Raw genomic sequence first — 17,284 nt, 5'->3', positions numbered from 1 at the left:
ATTTAGTACTTTAAGTTGAATGTCAGTCTCACTGTTTGCATACGTTTGTGATTAACTGGTTGTGCTCAGATAATTGGTGTTATTCTGCCAGGTTGATGTCGGTTATAGCAGCTAACTCAGGGGTTTTTATGGGGAATTTGTTCACTGTAGAGGGAACGGAGGTTAAGTAAGGGAAGGATAGGACTGACCCACGTCAGGAAGGTTTGTATCCAAGGAGATACACATGTTTGATGATCCCAATGGGACGTGTGTGTGTGTGTTTCTCCCCCCCCCCATTTCCTGTTTTCTCTCTCCCCTCCCCTTTTATTTTATTCTCCGCTCAGGTTATGCCACAATTTAAAGGACTATGTCAGTGAGTTGTAGAAATATCCGGTTTATTTCCTGGAACGTTAAAGGGATGAACAATATCACCAAAGCCAACAAGGTAATTTCACATTTGCAACACCTTAGAGGAGACATCTGCTTTTTACAAGAGACACACCTCCGTACGGCGGAAATGTCTCGCGTCAAGAGGCCATGGATGGGTCACTTGTTTCATTCGAGGTTTTCCGAGAGGGCTAGAGGGGCAGCTATCATTATACACAGGGATATTGCCTTTGAACTAAACACTGCTATATCTGATCCGAACGGCCGGTACATTATAGTATCTGGCAAATTACAAAATACACCTGTGGTCCTGGCCTCGCTATATGCTCCGAATTGGGACGATGACAAATTCATATCCAAATTCTTTACTTCTATACCTAATCTCAATGAGCATCAAATTATAATTGGAGGTGACTTTAATCTGGTCCAGGATATAGAGCTTGATAGATCGTCCACTAAGCAGTTTACTCTATCTAAATCGACCAAAGTCTTAAAATTTCACGCCGACCAGCTGGGCTTGAGGGACCCGTGGAGGACTAAGTTTCCCTCCAGTAAAGTTTTCTCTTTCTTTTCACATGTCCACCACACTTACTCTCGGATAGACTTCTTCTTACTTGACGATAAACTATTACATAACGTTCTTTCCTGTGAATACCATAGCATAGTTATCTCCGACCATGCACCTACTTCTGTAGAAATCAATTTTCCCCATGGTAGACCACCCTCTAAATTCTGGAGATTTAGTCCTCATTTACTGTCCGAACCCAAATTTAAGGCTTTTCTTGCAACACAAATCACATTTTTCTTTGAGATAAACGACACTCTGAATATTGGTAGTGATATACTCTGGGAGTCCTTTAAGGCTTATCTTCGTGGGCAAATCATTTCTTTTGTCTCACATTTCAGGAAATCGGAGCAGTCCAAATTGACAGAAATTTCAGCTAATATCGGAAATGTAGACAGCCAATACTCGGTTAATCCCACCTCTATTTTGTATAAAAAACGGCTTCAGCTTCAATCTCAATATGATCTGTTATCAACTGGTAAGATCGAGAGGCAACTTCTGCAAACCAGGCAACGATTTTTTGAGCAGGGAGATAAGGCAGGCAAACTGCTCGCATATCAGTCGCGAGTGGCCGGTGCCTCCAGGTTGATCCCTAGAGTGAAGTCGACAACAGGTGATATTACAACAGACCCTGCTGAAATCAGTAATATCTTCTCAGACTACTATTCTGAATTATACACCTCAGAGTCTTCTCCACAGGATTGGGACAACCCTAACCCCTTAGACACTCTAGCTTATCCCCAGGTTGATGGAAGAGGTTCTGGTGATCTGGGAGCTCCGTTGACCATCTCTGAAGTAACAGAGGCTATCAAATCTTTACAGAGCGGTAAATCGCCTGGTCCTGATGGCTACTCCACAGAGTTTTTTAAAACTTTTTGTGCTGTACTTGCCCCGATCCTGAAAGTATTCAATGATGCCTTTCTGAAAGGCTTTCTTCAACAGTAGAGTGATTGATGCCTCAGACAAAGTCTGAGGCATCAATCACTCTACTGTTGAAGAAAGATAAGGACCCACTCTTGTGTGGCAGTTATAGGCCGATATCCCTTTTAAACGTAGACTTTAAGATCATGGCTAAGGTTCTATCTAGCCGTCTCCAGAGGGTGATGCCGGGCCTGATCGATCCCGACCAGACAGGCTTCATCTCAGGACGACAGTCATTTTTTAATACCAGAAGGTTGTTTAACATTATTTATTCTCCCTCTACTAGTTCCCCTGAAGTTGTTCTCTCTTTGGATGCGGAAAAGGCATTCGACAGAGTTGAGTGGGGATATCTGTTCTATGTACTTAACAAATTTGGTTTCAGCAGGGACTTTGTTTCATGGATTCAACTCCTCTATACATCTCCGGTAGCTTCAGTTAACGTCAACGGTGTTAAGTCTGGTCTGTTCTCGCTCTCTCGCGGAAATAGGCAGGGTTGCCCTCTATCTCCGTCATTATTTGCGCTCGCCGTCGAGCCTCTAGCCTTATGGCTTCGTAGTGAGGAAGGATTTAGGGGCATCACGCGCTTCGGTTTTTTGCATAAGCTCTCTTTGTATGCAGATGACCTTTTATTGTACATTTCCAGCCCATTGTCTTCCCTTCCTATAATTCTAAGCATTTTAGAGCAATTTAAAAAGCTATCTGGCTACAAACTCAACCTCCAGAAAAGCGAGTATTTCCCTGTTAACACCCTCGCTGAAAAACTTCCCCAAGCTCTCTTTCCTTTTAAGAAGGTCTCAGAGGGATTCAAATACCTGGGTATCCATATTACTAAATCGTTTACAGAGCTTTTTGCCAAGAACCTTAGTCCATTAGTATAGCGCTTCAAAGCAGACTTAGCTAGATGGTCCTCCTTGCCTTTCTCCTTAATGGGACGCATTAATTTGATAAAAATGGTGGTGCTACCTCGGTTCTTATATTCCTTCCAACACATTCCAATATTTATAAATAAATCCTTTTTCTCAGTACTTGACCAGCAGATTAACTCTTTTTTATGGTGCAACAAGAGGGCTCGTATCAGAAGAGTAGTTCTTCAACTCCCTAAGTCTGAAGGTGGTCTGGCCCTGCCTAATCTCCGCCAATATTATTGGGCATGTAATATTAATAAGCTTCTTTTTTGGAACACTAATTTGGCACAGGGCGAACACCCTCGATGGGCCCAGATGGAGGCTTCCTCTTCGGGTCTCCCACTTTGGTCGGTGGTATGTTCTCAATTGCCCTTTCCAATTAAACAAGTTGCTCGCAATCCGATTGAAACTAACACTTTAAAGATTTGGGGTCAGTTTAGGAAGCAGTTTGGCCTACAAGCGTCATCAGGTCTAGCCCCGGTCTATCGCAATCACCTTTTCCTACCGTCGTGCTCGGATCCTGTCTTTCGGACTTGGTTAGACAAAGGCCTGCGGTCTATTAACGACCTTTATGCTGGTGGTGTTTTCCCTTCGTTTGCAGATTTAGCCAACAAATTTGACCTTCCAAGTTCTCACTTGTTCCGATTCTTTCAGATCAGGCACTTTGTGGAAAAGAAATACCCCCAATTTCCAGGCCGGCCTCCTGATTCGATAATTGATTCTTTCTTATCACTTAAGACCGATTCAAGGAAGCTCACCTCCATTATATATAATAACATTTTTAAGATAAATCCTACTTGCTTAAATTCCCTTAGAGTTGTATGGGATCAGGACTTTAGGATTAACATGTCAGATGATCAGTGGAGATGTATATTAGACCTGGTACACACCTCTTCTATATGTGCAAGGCATAGCTTACTGCAGTGCAAGATTCTGCACAGAGTACATTACACTAACGCTAAGCTGGCCAGGATATACCCTGACAGGTCTGACACATGTAATAGATGTAAACAATCTCCGGCTGACTACATGCACATGTTTTGGTCGTGCCCTAAACTATCGGAGTTCTGGTCTGCAATATTTGATTCACTTAGGGAGGTCTTAGGTGAGACAGTGGACCCTAGCCCCCTCACTGCCCTTTTCGGAATTCCTCTGATGCCCAATGCACCCATTACCTCAAAACGAGTTATCGCATTCACCACTCTGCTTGCCAGGAGGCTTATTCTCCTTAAATGGATACATTCCTCCCCTCCCACCCATAATAGATGGATTCATGAAATCCTGTATTGCGTCAGGCTTGAGAGGATTAGGTTCTCCCTTAGGGGCGCCCTGACGACGTTCCACGATACCTGGCAGCCTTTTCTGGACCACATTGACACCCTTACTATTGGTGAAGAACCCAATACTTAATTCTCAGCAGAGCATCCCCCCCCCCCCCCTTTTCTTTGAAATACTATTTAATATTCACCCTTTATTTAATTTGTTCCCCCCCCCCCCCTTGTATGTCTGTGTGAATGAGATTGCGGGGTATTGGGGTTCGTGTTTATTTGTCAACTGTACTAGGAAAACACAGTATTTTACATGTAATGTCTTGAAAATGTCCGTTTGATATCTGTGCGAAAACTAATAAAAAGATTTATAAAAAAAAAAAGTACAAGTGCAAGAACGTAATACCATTTTATTTTGTTTGACAAATTCAACCCTGTAAAGTCGCGCCTTCAAAAACTGCTTATAAATCCAATCCTTTATTAATTATTCATCACTTCTAACATGATGAAAATCTCACAATGTCAGGTTTCAGACTTTCTTTGATTTGAGAGATTAGGGAAAGATTATTTTAATGAGTATTGAAAATAGGATTTAATTATTAATGTAAGAGCAGAGCAAAAACAACATTTTAAGGATTAAATGTTGAAATAAATAAAAATAAAATGTTATTTTATCCCTCAAAGTTACTTATTCATCAATGATAAACCTATTCGACCCTGAACTATAATACAAATAAAATCCCCTTTATCATGTGATTAACAAACTCATGCAAGGATTGAAATTACAATGTGAAATGCATTTAATAATTAAAAGCCCTATTTAGGATTTCCCCCAATTCTTCTCTGGTTCTGCAGTTGCAATGGTTGAATAAAGTATGTTGGCAAAAGTAAATAAATGACACATATGGACAGAGTTTATCACATAACTCTTTCAGCACTTAATGCATTTGACATCGTTTCTGAGCATGCCTTTGTCATGTCTCCCTGCTGCCATCTACTGTATACAATGGGAAAACACAGTCCATTTTTCACCACTTCTAAATTAGTTCCCCCTTTTTTTTGTTGGTCTATTTCAGGACTGTATCAGCCTATTTCTTTTTTGAGCCGATTACAACTGTTTGATTCCCTGAGAAACTCACATTACTGATCATTATAGGTACCCCCTTACTTTCCCATAATGCTTAACCTGGGTTAAAGTTGTAAACCCTTCACCTACTGATGACGCCATGCCTTACAATAACAGGGAGAGTATCGCATGCTGCTACAATACAGCATGGTTAATAGTTTTAGATATGATTAACAGCTTGTACACTCTATTCATATACACACACAAACAGTGTGTTTTACTGCAGAGCATCAGGTACCAGTCCTCAAAGTCTTTCTATGTTCCTAAATGCAGCACTTGAAGCATGTGGATACAGTGGATGTGTTTCCATTATTATTGTTATTTCTGGGTAAATAATCTTATTTCAAGTTGCTTTTGATTAACAAAAAAAATGTAAACGCAAATTATTAAAGCTGCTTCCATTTATTTTGTGGGCAGAAGACCTCTGAAACAAAGTGACAGTCTAACAGTATCATACTATGCAAAGAGCCTTTTCTTATCAAGCTCCACATTTGTGGAATCAGCTTCCAGTTTGTGTTCGGGCGGCAGACAGCCTATCCGTTTTTAAGAGTGCGCTTAAGACCTTCCTTTTTGATAAAGCTTATAGTTAGGGCTGATTAGATTCAGCCCCTAGTTTTGCTGATATAGGTTTAGTTTGTCAGGGGACATCTTACTTCTTCCTTCTCTCTGTCTATACCTGTGTACTCTCATGTTCCGATTAACCCAGCTTCCCCACTTGTCTTTCTTTTTGGTGTCTATATACGCCGGGATCCGGAGTCATGGATGATCCTGCGGTCCTGTGTCCTGGATCGCGAGTCCTGGATCTTGAGTCGTGGCTGTGGTCCTGGATCATCGGTCCTGGATGGATATCCTCGTGGATTCATCTTCCTATTATACACACATGCATTTCCAAACATTTGGACTACCTATGTTGCAAATGTATTATCTTTTCAATTTACACAGGGCATCTATTGCACGTCTGTCCGTCCTGGGAGAGGGATCCCTCCTCTGTTGCTCTCTCTGAGGTTTCTCCCATTTTTCCCTTTAAACTGTGGGTTTTCTCCGGAAGTTTTTCCTTGTACGATGTGAGGGTCTAAGGACAGAGGGTGTCGTATTGTCATACTGATATTCTGTACACACTGTGAAGACCACTGAGACAAATGTAACATTTGTGATATTGGGCTATATAAATAAACATTGATTGATTGATACTATTATTACTAGTTACAAAACCTTGTTATAGTTTAACATATTAGCCAACCTGGTATAAATCTACATGTAAGTCCTGTTTTCCTGATGAAATACAACAATAAAATGCTCTTGGGTATATTGATAAGTGATCAAATAAACCCAGTTATATCGTAACACTATGCAAAGAGCCATTAAGCATGTTAGTACATTTACTTTTTATATTTTAAGTACATTTTGCTGAGCTTCTGCACTTTTACTTAAGCAGCATTCTGATGTCCCTGTGTAACTCTTCTTACTTTATTTGTTTGTGTTTAATAGAAATAAATGCTTACGAGTTAATAGCTAACCATTTTGAAACACAATTTTTCTACAGCTACATTAAGGCCACACATGAGACAAACTAGTTAAGCTCCAGGGTTGATCAGGACCATGTTTCATGCCTAACGTGCCACACTCTGCTGTAAGACAAGCTGCGTGCACGGACACAGAGTTACTGGAATTCCTCCTCTCTGCTATTGATTTGCTGTGTTTTTTGTTGTTGCAACTGTTTAAATGACTAGCAAGAGACATGCAAGCCTTTTCAAATGATCCCCTCCCCTTCCTCTCTCCTCCGTGCATTAGAGGCCAGGAGACAGGCAGGATGTGAGCGGGCCGATAAGCTGCAGAGAGACAGGGAGGCTGTCGGGGGGATTCTCCGGTGGTCACTCCCTCACTGTCCAACAAACCTGCATGGAGATCTAAAACGGTTGCAGCCTCTCTTGCTCCACTGAGCATTGGTTACGTGCAACTAATATTCCTATGAAGGGGTTCAGCAGGATATGATGTCTTGCTTCAAGTAAAAGCTTCCAAAAGTACTCGGTTTAATCGTCCGTTAATCAACACAGCAAACCATGCGGCTGTTCTTTTTGATCTGTATCTTCTAATGGTGGTCAGCTGAAGTATAATTAAGAAAGTGAGACTGCCATAAAGTTCAGTGGCTGCTGGCACTGATAGTTGTTAGGAAAGAGAGATGGCATCCAGTTGTGGTCACTATAAGAACTGTCAATATATTGTACAATTTTGAGAAGATTGAAAGTCCTTGTGTAATTCCATTTTATGTTACACACACATTTTTATATTTGATAATTTAGTTTTTTATGATCATCTTTTGTCTATATATTTACTGTTTTGTCTGTCAGCATGGCACTGACCGAACCAACATTTATTTCCCTCTGGTGACCTTTAACGACCTCTACTCAACTACACATCCGTCTTGAGCTTGAAATATACTTTTCATTGCAAACAGATGAAGCTGTCTTCTTTGATTGTCTCTGTAGTCTATTCTTTTACAGCTTTCATTGACAGCAGTGTGGTGACACTAATGCTGCATCACCCTCTAGAGAGAAATCTGGTCAGCTTTATTTATGTAGCCCATATCACAAGTCATACATACATGCTTCTGTCACTTTCATCTCAGTTTAGATGAAGGAAAAATAACTATTATGAATAATATTCTTAAGTGCAAGTGCAGCCGTTACTTGCAATTATATAATTGTGTTTGAAGGGCCCATTTCAGCAGCTTTTAGAGCCAAAAGGGGGACATCTGGGCATCTGGACCAGCGACAGGTTTCTTAGCTGACCCTGAACTCTGACCCCCCTGGAGGGTTTAACAGGATACTGAACCTTTCTAAAATCAATACAGTGCCACATAATTACACTATTAAAACATAATAACCTTCTGCACAGGAAGGGAGTGAATTACATTCAATAAGGTGATGGAGCTGAATCGATGCACACAGATACAATGTAACCAAACTAATGTACAAGTACTGCACTGTACTTAATTACACATAGGAGGTATTAACGTATTAACTAATTAACTGCCTCTGAATCATACAGGCAGAAACAGTGAGTACATTCCACTCATTATTCCATTCAATTATGAGAAAACGAAACATGACAGCAGTGTGTAGACAATATCTGAAGGTATTGACCAAAAAGAAAACCTCAAACAGATGTGAGATCATAAGTCACAGCGGAATCATAAAGAGTCATCAGCTGTCAGATCATGACTCAGCTGAAATATTTTTCCTGAGTTTCTGTTTCCACAATGGGAAACTTTATTCATATAACCAAGATTTTAATCTGGTTTTACTTTAAGAACATTTAAGGGGGATTCTGAAGAATTTGTTTAATGCCACATGAGTGCGGCATAAAACACTCATTCAAGCTACAAGAGAATAAAACGTACAAACTGTATGTTAAAATGGAAGGAAATATTAAAAAGCATGCTGAATAAAGTGTGAGTCTTAAGGCGAGGTTGTGTATTTCATGGAAGTAAGCATGATGCTAACGAGATGTAACTAACTTGATTTGTGCCTCCTTGTATGCTTATGATTCAGTGACACGCGGCAGTAATAGGAAATAATTATGTTATCTAGTTGGAGTTCCATCCTCTTCTTCCTCCTAATATTGATTCATGCTGTGATGTCCTGTCAGGGTGTCTTTTACAACAATGTCGACTCACATCCTGCTGTCTGGAAACAGCAGTGAAAGGAAAATAAAGATGTTGCTGCTTCCAGTTTCAGTCAGCATCACAGAGTCAAACACACACAAAGTCCAGTGTGAAGTGTTAGCACCACTGTGCATCCATCTGTAGATGTGGTAACATTTTCTAAAAGGAAAACAACATCCTGTACATTTATACACATCGAATGTTCAGCCTTACTTATTTTGCATATATAAAAACTTTAGGATTTCCACTAGAATTTCAAATCTGACTCCCCTACCTCTTGTACCATAGCCTAAAACATAGTCAACCTTCTGGACTGCTATCTGCCACTGCAGGAAAATGCATGCAATGTATATAAATAGAATATGCACTTGTGTGAGTATATCCATATACCAAAGTGTGTGAGTCCAAGGTCCAGTGACCGGCCTGGCTTAGGTTACGCTCTCTCCAACATGACAGAGAGGAGAAACCTCTGGATGCACCTTGCTTGCGGGAAGTGGAGCGGCTGCAGGCATAAATAAATCTCCCCTGAGGAAAGTCGATACAGCAGCTCACATGTCAGCAGATGAATATCCGAGCCGTCTGAATCTTAATGGATACAAAACAATGTGCATATGATACACCCAAACATGTATCCTCTTGATATGTGGACGAGCACTCAAATTCTTAAGTATACTTAACTGAAAGGTGCAGTACTACAGAGCAATGGTACTTGAAAGTAAAGAAGTTAGAGTCTAAAGTTTGAATACTCAATGGAGGAAAAGGACTGAAATAAGAAAAGGACAGACAAAGGAAAAAAATAAAAATACGAATGGAGAAAAGGGACAAGAAAGAAAGATTTAAAAAAAAAAACTAAGGTCTCGCAAATAGGAATACTCCATTAAAACATCAGTCCCTCACTGGCAAATGTATTTGAGTTAACTCCCATCTGGGGAGGAATTGTCAAACAAAGACTCTTGAGAGAATACTGTACATGCAACTCAAAACTTTTACTTTAAGTTATAATATTAGTGGTAAATACACACACATTATATTAATTGTACGTTTAGGTAGATATTAATGTATTGAAGAAGGCATGGAATATAGTCTTTTAGTGTCTTTAAGTGCAAGATATCAAGAGTAGGACTGTTATAAACACGCTGTGGGGAAACAGGAAATTGAACAATATGGGTGAGAAAATCAATAGCAAAACTATAGCATCAAACCTGTTTTTGCAAGAACATTTCCTAAATTAGAAATAATGATATGTAGTTATGAGCAAAATAACTCCACTGAAGGTCATTTTTAAGTCAAACATCCACTTGTCTGTAAGCTCGGGTTGCTGCACGGACATAAAATATGGTGGAATATTTCTCTGAGTGAGATGAAACGAGACCCTGTGGTTCATGAAGTGAGAAGTGCAGCGCTGCTGGTCAGAGGAGTATTCTGATACAGATCAATGGAAACAACTGAGACCAGTGGAGCCAGAGACTCCCTGCTGATTCAATTTACCATCTCTGTGATTCACATGATCGTACAGTACGGCCTCTCAGCCAGCACACACACACACACACACACACACACACACACACACACACACACACACACACACACACACACACACACACACACACACACACACACACACACACACACACACACACACACACACACACACACACACACACACACACACACACACACAGGCAAGGGTCGGATGTTTCAAGCCGGACGCACGCACACGATTTAAAAAAGGCAGCTTTCACATGATCACAAGACTCATGTAGACATAAATGCTAGTAGAAATTAATCATTAAAAAAAACATTAAAAAAACCTAGGCTGGACTCTTTTCCTGGAATGTAATAAATCCAAACCACATGCAGACAGGTGGGTTTGGAAACAAGAGGTTTGTCCTATTTCCCTCAAAATCCCTCCTCCTTTGACTCAAGTGCTGCTAGCTGGTCAGGAAAAAAAGTATTAGCAGACAAAAACATCAATATAAGATGAGTCTGCAAAACACCTACTGTATGGTCAAGGTCAGGCAACTAAAACCAGGCCATCTTCAAAAAAAGACATTTTCAAATAGGTCTTTTGAACAACTGTTCTTATTAGATTATAAATTGTCATGAAATGTTTTATTAAAGTTGCCAAGTAGTGACCGTCAGCTGGCAGTTAAAAAAGGTATACAGCAACTAGGATTGTATGGATTCATATAGTGCAAACAAACTTCCTCTGAAAGTGTAACAAATACATTTTGTAGTTTCATTCCTCCTGACTGCATAAATGTCAATAAAAAACTGTAATAGCCTTTGTATAAAAATACAAGCAGAGTAGAGTCTCCATTCAATCAGGGCAGCATCAATTATTCAGGAGCGCTCCTGTCGGTCGGGCTGCTCCGGGGATCGATGCCTCTGTAATGTGGACCGATACGAGCCCCTGGCCGAGTCCTGGCTGCAGCAGGTTAATGGGCCGACTGGATTTCACCCACTGCAGGACACACTTCCTGGGTACAACTATGCACCACACCCCACTGACACACTGTAAGATCATAGTTTGTGCTGCAGATATGAGCAGGCTATATGTGTTTATACTGTAAGCACAAAGGGACCAAGCTTGCATCGCAGTTCTGTGGCTCATCACCATCTGTTAGCAATTGATGCTAGATGATACTAACTTCAGCAAGGGCTTTGGGTCTCAAGTGTCAAGTAAGTGACAACCACTATTGCTGGCTGTGATAGGCTGAAGCTACAGACAATAAAACAGACACATCCCAAGGTTTACACATGGTCCGTTTTCTTGTTATACATATGAATACAAACTCAAAAAATGTCTTTATCATTGGATTCCCATGTTTGACTTCACTGTAAAAGAAAATGTAAGTTTGATACTAAAAGGCTGTATTCACATTAATCTGTTGAAGGACAAAAGCTTCAAGGTTCAGGTTCAAGGTTCTTTATTTTGTCATACGAACATAGCTACAGTGTAGTTATGCTGATGAAATTCTTAGGTCACAAGCTTCTCCAACAGTGCAACACAATAACACAGTTAAACAGAACAAATATAGTGCAAGTAAATAGTAAATACAAAAAGAAAAATAGTTTAAAAAAGTGAAATAGTGAAATAGTGCAATAAGAGTCTATATGCAAGTTATTGGAATGATATATTAGATGAATAGATAAATAATTACTAAGTAGCAGATTAATTATGGATGTTGTTTCAACAGTGTTTAACAGATGTTGTTTCAGCAGTTCAGTTGTTTAGCAGTCTTATTGCCTGTGGTATGAAACTGGTGGTTTTAGTCCTGATGCTGCGGTAGCGCCTGCCAGACGGCAGCAGACAGGACTGGATGCTCTGACCGGTCCATTTCCTGCCCGGCGCTATGCAACGCCTCGCGCCGCATCGAAAATAGACTAAGTTGCATCCTATTTTTAGTGGAGCCCAGTGCCGAGACACTTCTGGGATGCTTTACGGCCCGTCCACGCGGCGACGTCTGTTGAAGCTTCAACGCTTCTTCCCATTCACTTTGAATGGGATGACGTCACGCTTTGCCGAACTGCATTGTGGTTCCGCCGCTTCGCTTTGCACGTGTTGCTCGCTTAAAACGTTGAGAAAAGTTCAACTTTTGAAGCTTCGACGCACGCCGCTTACACACATCGGCGTGCGTTGAAGCTTGCCGGCAGGCGTGTCTGAAGCTCGACCAACAACCAATCACATGAATCTCCCGCCCCGGACACACAAGCACACGGTTTGATTGGCTAGAGCTTGTACTGGTATATGATTTGATTGGCTGATGCTTCCGTCGAAACTTCAAAAGTTGAACATTGCTCTACTTTTGAAGCGAGCAACGCTGACGTCACGCTTTGCCGAACTGCATTGTGGGAGCAAAGCTTTGCTTTGCTCGTGTTGCTCGCTTCAAAAGTAGAGCAATGTTCTACTTTTGAAGCTTCGACGGAAGCGTCAGCCAATCAAATCATATGCCAGTACAAGCTCTAGCCAATCAAACCGTGTGCTTGTGTGTCTGGGGCGGGAGATTCATGTGATTGGTTGTTGGTCGAGCTTCAGACACGCCCGCCGGCAAGCTTCAACGCACGCCGCCGTGTGTATGGGCCCCACACGGCGGCCTGCGTTGAAGCTTCTTTCTGTATAATTTCTTCAAATTCAGATCACCTTCTCTCTGTTACCTGACACTGTGTGTTTCTCTGTGTTTTTTCCTGATCAATATCTGTGCTGCCGTTCAATGAAGAGGCTGAAGAGAGTTTCATGGAGAGTGCCGGAAATGCTGAGTTTCTGAGAATCTGTGAATCACACGAGGAAAGTGTTGCCTAGTATCATTAATCCTCTTTTGATGTAATACGATTACATAATAAGTACAGTCAGTGACACAGCAGATGGCTTTTTTGCTAAATGTGACATTACAAATGAAACTGTTGTTTTTTAACTCACTGATTAAAAAAAAACATTTTTAATACATTTAAACGTGGCCTTTAATTTGAGGTAATCTAACCATTAATTTATTCAATATTTCAAATTTATTTTCGCCTGAAATTGTGTTGTATTTAGTTTTGTTAAGCATCTTTGGGCCACATCTTTGTATTAAAGGTGCAAAAGAGTTTGTATTATTATCTTTAATATGAATCATACCTGCTAAACATTAGACTGTTTTCATTGTGAGCACATTAGCATGCTGGTGTTAGCATTCATCATCATTTAATACAGCCTTGTGGCTCTGCAATAGCAATAGTTGTTGCATTAGTTTAATAATTTGACCTGGTGGTTTTTCCTGAAGGTTTCCAATCCGCTTATTCAGCCAAAGGTTCTGCCAGTATACTTCTTTACTCCTTTTTTGGAGTGTGACCTTATCATCCTGCCGGGCTGTGTGATAATGTGAAGAGCATTAAATATTCAGTTGAGAGGAAGTTGAGTGTCACTACATTATCTGAGATGTCAGGCATTTATTGATGACCTACCCTTATGTTAGAGCTGAGAGGACACATACACACATGGAAACACACACATGTGGACTCACGCGCGGACACACACACTGAACCACTGGGAGTAATATTATTTGTTTGATAGATGTAGTCTATTTGTTTCATGAATTATAGATCTCCCAAAATGTCATCCACACTCTGTGTATGATGACATCACCTTGACAGATGAGTCCTTTCAGCAGCACTTGCTGGAAGTTTTAACCCGGAAACGCAAAGGTTATTCAATCAATAAGTGAAGCTTTTTAAAACGCCTGGTTGTTTCCTCGACTGTGCTGCATTGTTAGTTAGACAGTATATGCTATATCGAAGCATCTAGTGTGTACAGGCTGCTGGTAAACCTGCGGGATAATCTGCTTTTAGTTTGGCATCCTCAGCAGACAGACTTAAACAGATTTAAAGCTCGCCATTACATTTGCTTTGTTGCTTTAAGTTAAGCTACGGGCTTCTGATTAAATTAAAAACTTAAATCAGTGTCCTGGAACATAATTACAGGCAGAAATAATTCACTTTGTGAATAAAAAAGCACTCCGGCTTTTTCTTTGGAAATGGAATTTGTCAATGAATGTGTAAAGGAGGATGTAGGAGAGAGAAAAGAGGATGTCTCAATTAGCCTGAAACAAACCTCCCCCCACCCTTCTGGCTCCACCTACCTCCATTCATTCATACAGACCCGGCCCTGGTGGAGAGGAAACTGCTGCCCCCTCTGGGATTTGCCATCATAATTATATAGGAAGCGGACCGTCTGCTGTCTGTTAGAGCTGGAGCTGGCTGCAGGCGGGTCACACGTGTCTGCTCACTGTAACATGGATGTGGATGTCTGACACTTTTTGTAAGGTAAGATAATCTCTTGCAATAACCTTCAAAGAGTTCAACACAACAGAGAGCGATTACCAGGATGTTAAATATCTCGCTGCTCAGTTTAATAAGATTGTTGTTTTTGTATTTTCACAAACTTCTGCCATGACCAATTTAATATTAACAGACTATAACTAAAGTGTTCGAACAATAGCTTTGTAGGCTGTTTACCAACATTTCTTTCTGAACCATCTCTGAATGAAGCAGGAAAAGTCTGTTGCCTGAGTAGATCAGATGTTAAGTCGACCAATGTCTTTTGCGGGAACTGATATATTTCCTGAACTCAGTTTTACTTTGATGTTTTCCACTGGAGGTGATCCAAATCAGCCTGCTAGTTTTGCACAAATAAGCTGCAGCACAAAGAAAGAAGAAGGTTTTTGTGAATGGTTCTTTTTTAGTCGGTTAAGAAGAAACCAGCATTGCTCTTGTAAAAATATTTAAGGAACCATTGATTTGGAGCGCAAGAGAGGAGCAGCACTTTTACACTAATTAAAACTACATTTGAAATGTAACGTATTCATAATTTGATGCATTCATGTGTTTGACTCAGATATCCTTTTATTGAATTTTGTCACAGAGTAAGGAGAAGAAGCCGCCATGTCAGATAAGAAGCCACGAGGTTCAGACACTCGTCCCAAAAGTGGCTTCCGCAGTTGGAGTGCAGACAGTTATGTTTGGCGGGGAAAGAAACACTCCAGGAGCTCTCGCAACGGGTCGAGTCCTGGAGGAATGGAGGTGGAGGGGACGGAGGAGCTGGGTGTGCGGTCAACATCGTGTCCGAGGCGGCGCAGGGAGAGAAAGTGTAGCTGCAGCACTCTCGGGGAAGCATTGACGTCTGCAGACATTGATGTGGTGTGTCGGAAGGCCTTGTCCCACCGCTCACTGCGACAAAAGTTTCAGGATGCTGTGGGTCAGTGTTTTCCTCTGCGCTCTCACCATCACCATCATCATCATCATCATCATCATCACCACCATTCATTGGGCTCCTCGCGACCCTTCTCAGTGCTCTTCTGGTCCAAACGCAAGATCCACGTCTCAGAGCTCATGCAGGAAAAGTGCCCCTTCTCGCCCAAATCTGAACTGGCCCGATGTTGGCACCTTATTAAAAACCAAGCCACCAACCAGAATGCCCTCATGGACATGGAGACTCCTCTCAAACCCAATGTCTCAACTTCCTCTACCTCCCCACCAACGACCCCTCTCTCCTGGGACGATATCTGCTGCTCTCCTGGGCCTGGAGGCACCAGTCTCGAGGACTGGGACCCTTCTTGTTCTCATGGGGAAGCGGAGGGCAGCTGTGGCCACACTGACTACATCCTTGTTCCAGATCTTCTTCAGATCAACAACAGCTCCTGTTACTGGGGTGTGTTGAACCGCTTCGAGGCGGAGGAGCTGCTTGAGGGCAAACCAGAGGGGACATTTCTGCTCCGAGACTCGGCCCAGGATGAGTTCCTCTTCTCAGTCAGCTTCCGCCGCTACAGCCGCTCCCTGCACGCACGCATTGAGCAGAACGACAAACGCTTCAGCTTTGATGTGCGTGACCCGTGCATGTACCGGGATCCCAGTGTGACGGGACTACTGAGACACTACAGTGACCCGGCCACCTGCCTCTTCTTTGAGCCCCTCCTTTCCAGGCCACTTCCAAGGACCTTCCCTTTCACCCTGCAGCACCTTTGCAGGACTGTGATCTGTAGCCACATCACCTACCAGGGCATAGACAACCTGATGCTGCCCTACCAGTTCAGGGACTTCCTCCGCCAGTACCACATCAAGTGTGATGGGGCCTGCGCTGTGTGACATTCCAAAGCAGGCCTCGTATTGTGGAAGGAAACTCTGCTGTTGAGGTCTAAATGGTGCATAACTGGAGAGTTCTTTAAGATATGTGTTGATCTGGATGTATCAAGAGGAAGAATAATTAAAGCCCCTTCTCTAAAGGTCTGAATCGATATACTATAAGAACAATTGGACAAAATGTGTATTCCTTCAGTACTAAGAGATGGTTTGAAACTTTGAATGTTTTCTATCTGCCGTTGGGATAGCAACTGGAACCAAAGTCAAGGTACACTGAGACTAATAAGGCAAACATGTCCCCAACACATATTGTGAAATGTTGACTCTTGAAGTTGGAGTATTTTCCCATTTGACTTCAATTCAATCCGAGAGAAGCACTTTCCGTGGTTTCCTGAAACGATCCGCCTTTAATGTAGCTTTATTTCATGCAAATATGAGGCTTAGTTATGGCCCGGTCCTGCTCACAATCAGTGCGCTCAGGCGTAAGCAGAAGAGAGACTGAAACTGCATCTAGTAAATGTATTGAATTGTCAAGTTTCTAACAAAACAACATTTTAAGAACTCTTCCCTAGGGTGAAGAGGAACAGAGTGGTCCTCTCTAACATTGCCATACAAATCCTGTTAAACAGTACAAGTCTAACAAACCACAAGGTTCTAACCACACCTCCCTCAAAAGATGGAGGCTGTCAACTACATTAACCTCCTTATGGTAAAATGTGCTTGGACAACCAGAAGAAGAGAGGACTATTTATTTGCTATACATATTGTGTTCAATTACTCGTTTGGCAGTGTCTGTGAGATAATTAGACATATGGGGACAGAAAAAGACACTTTAGTGATAACTTGGTTGGAAGT

General features: G+C 41.6%; 1 protein-coding gene across 1 annotated transcript; it reads left to right on the top strand.

The window, feature by feature from the left end:
- The first annotated feature begins 14,546 nt into the window (after positions 1–14,546).
- Positions 14,547–16,548, top strand: socs4 (suppressor of cytokine signaling 4). The gene is made up of 2 exons (XM_034077498.1): positions 14,547–14,617; positions 15,216–16,548. Exon 2 carries the CDS (start codon positions 15,236–15,238, stop codon positions 16,433–16,435), a length of 1,200 nt encoding a protein of 399 aa, XP_033933389.1. The 5' UTR covers positions 14,547–14,617; positions 15,216–15,235; the 3' UTR covers positions 16,436–16,548.
- The last annotated feature ends 736 nt before the right edge of the window (positions 16,549–17,284 follow it).

This window comes from Pseudochaenichthys georgianus, chromosome 3 (genome assembly GCF_902827115.2).
Source record: "Pseudochaenichthys georgianus chromosome 3, fPseGeo1.2, whole genome shotgun sequence".
Classification (NCBI taxonomy): Eukaryota; Metazoa; Chordata; class Actinopteri; order Perciformes; family Channichthyidae; genus Pseudochaenichthys; species Pseudochaenichthys georgianus.
Note: the sequence above shows the minus strand (reverse complement) of the source record. Positions and strands in the feature narration are given on the sequence as shown.

Bases quoted from the DNA above. Each gene is read 5' to 3' on its own strand.
- socs4 (XM_034077498.1), top strand. From the start codon at position 15,236: ATGTCAGATAAGAAGCCACGAGGTTCAGACACTCGTCCCAAAAGTGGC.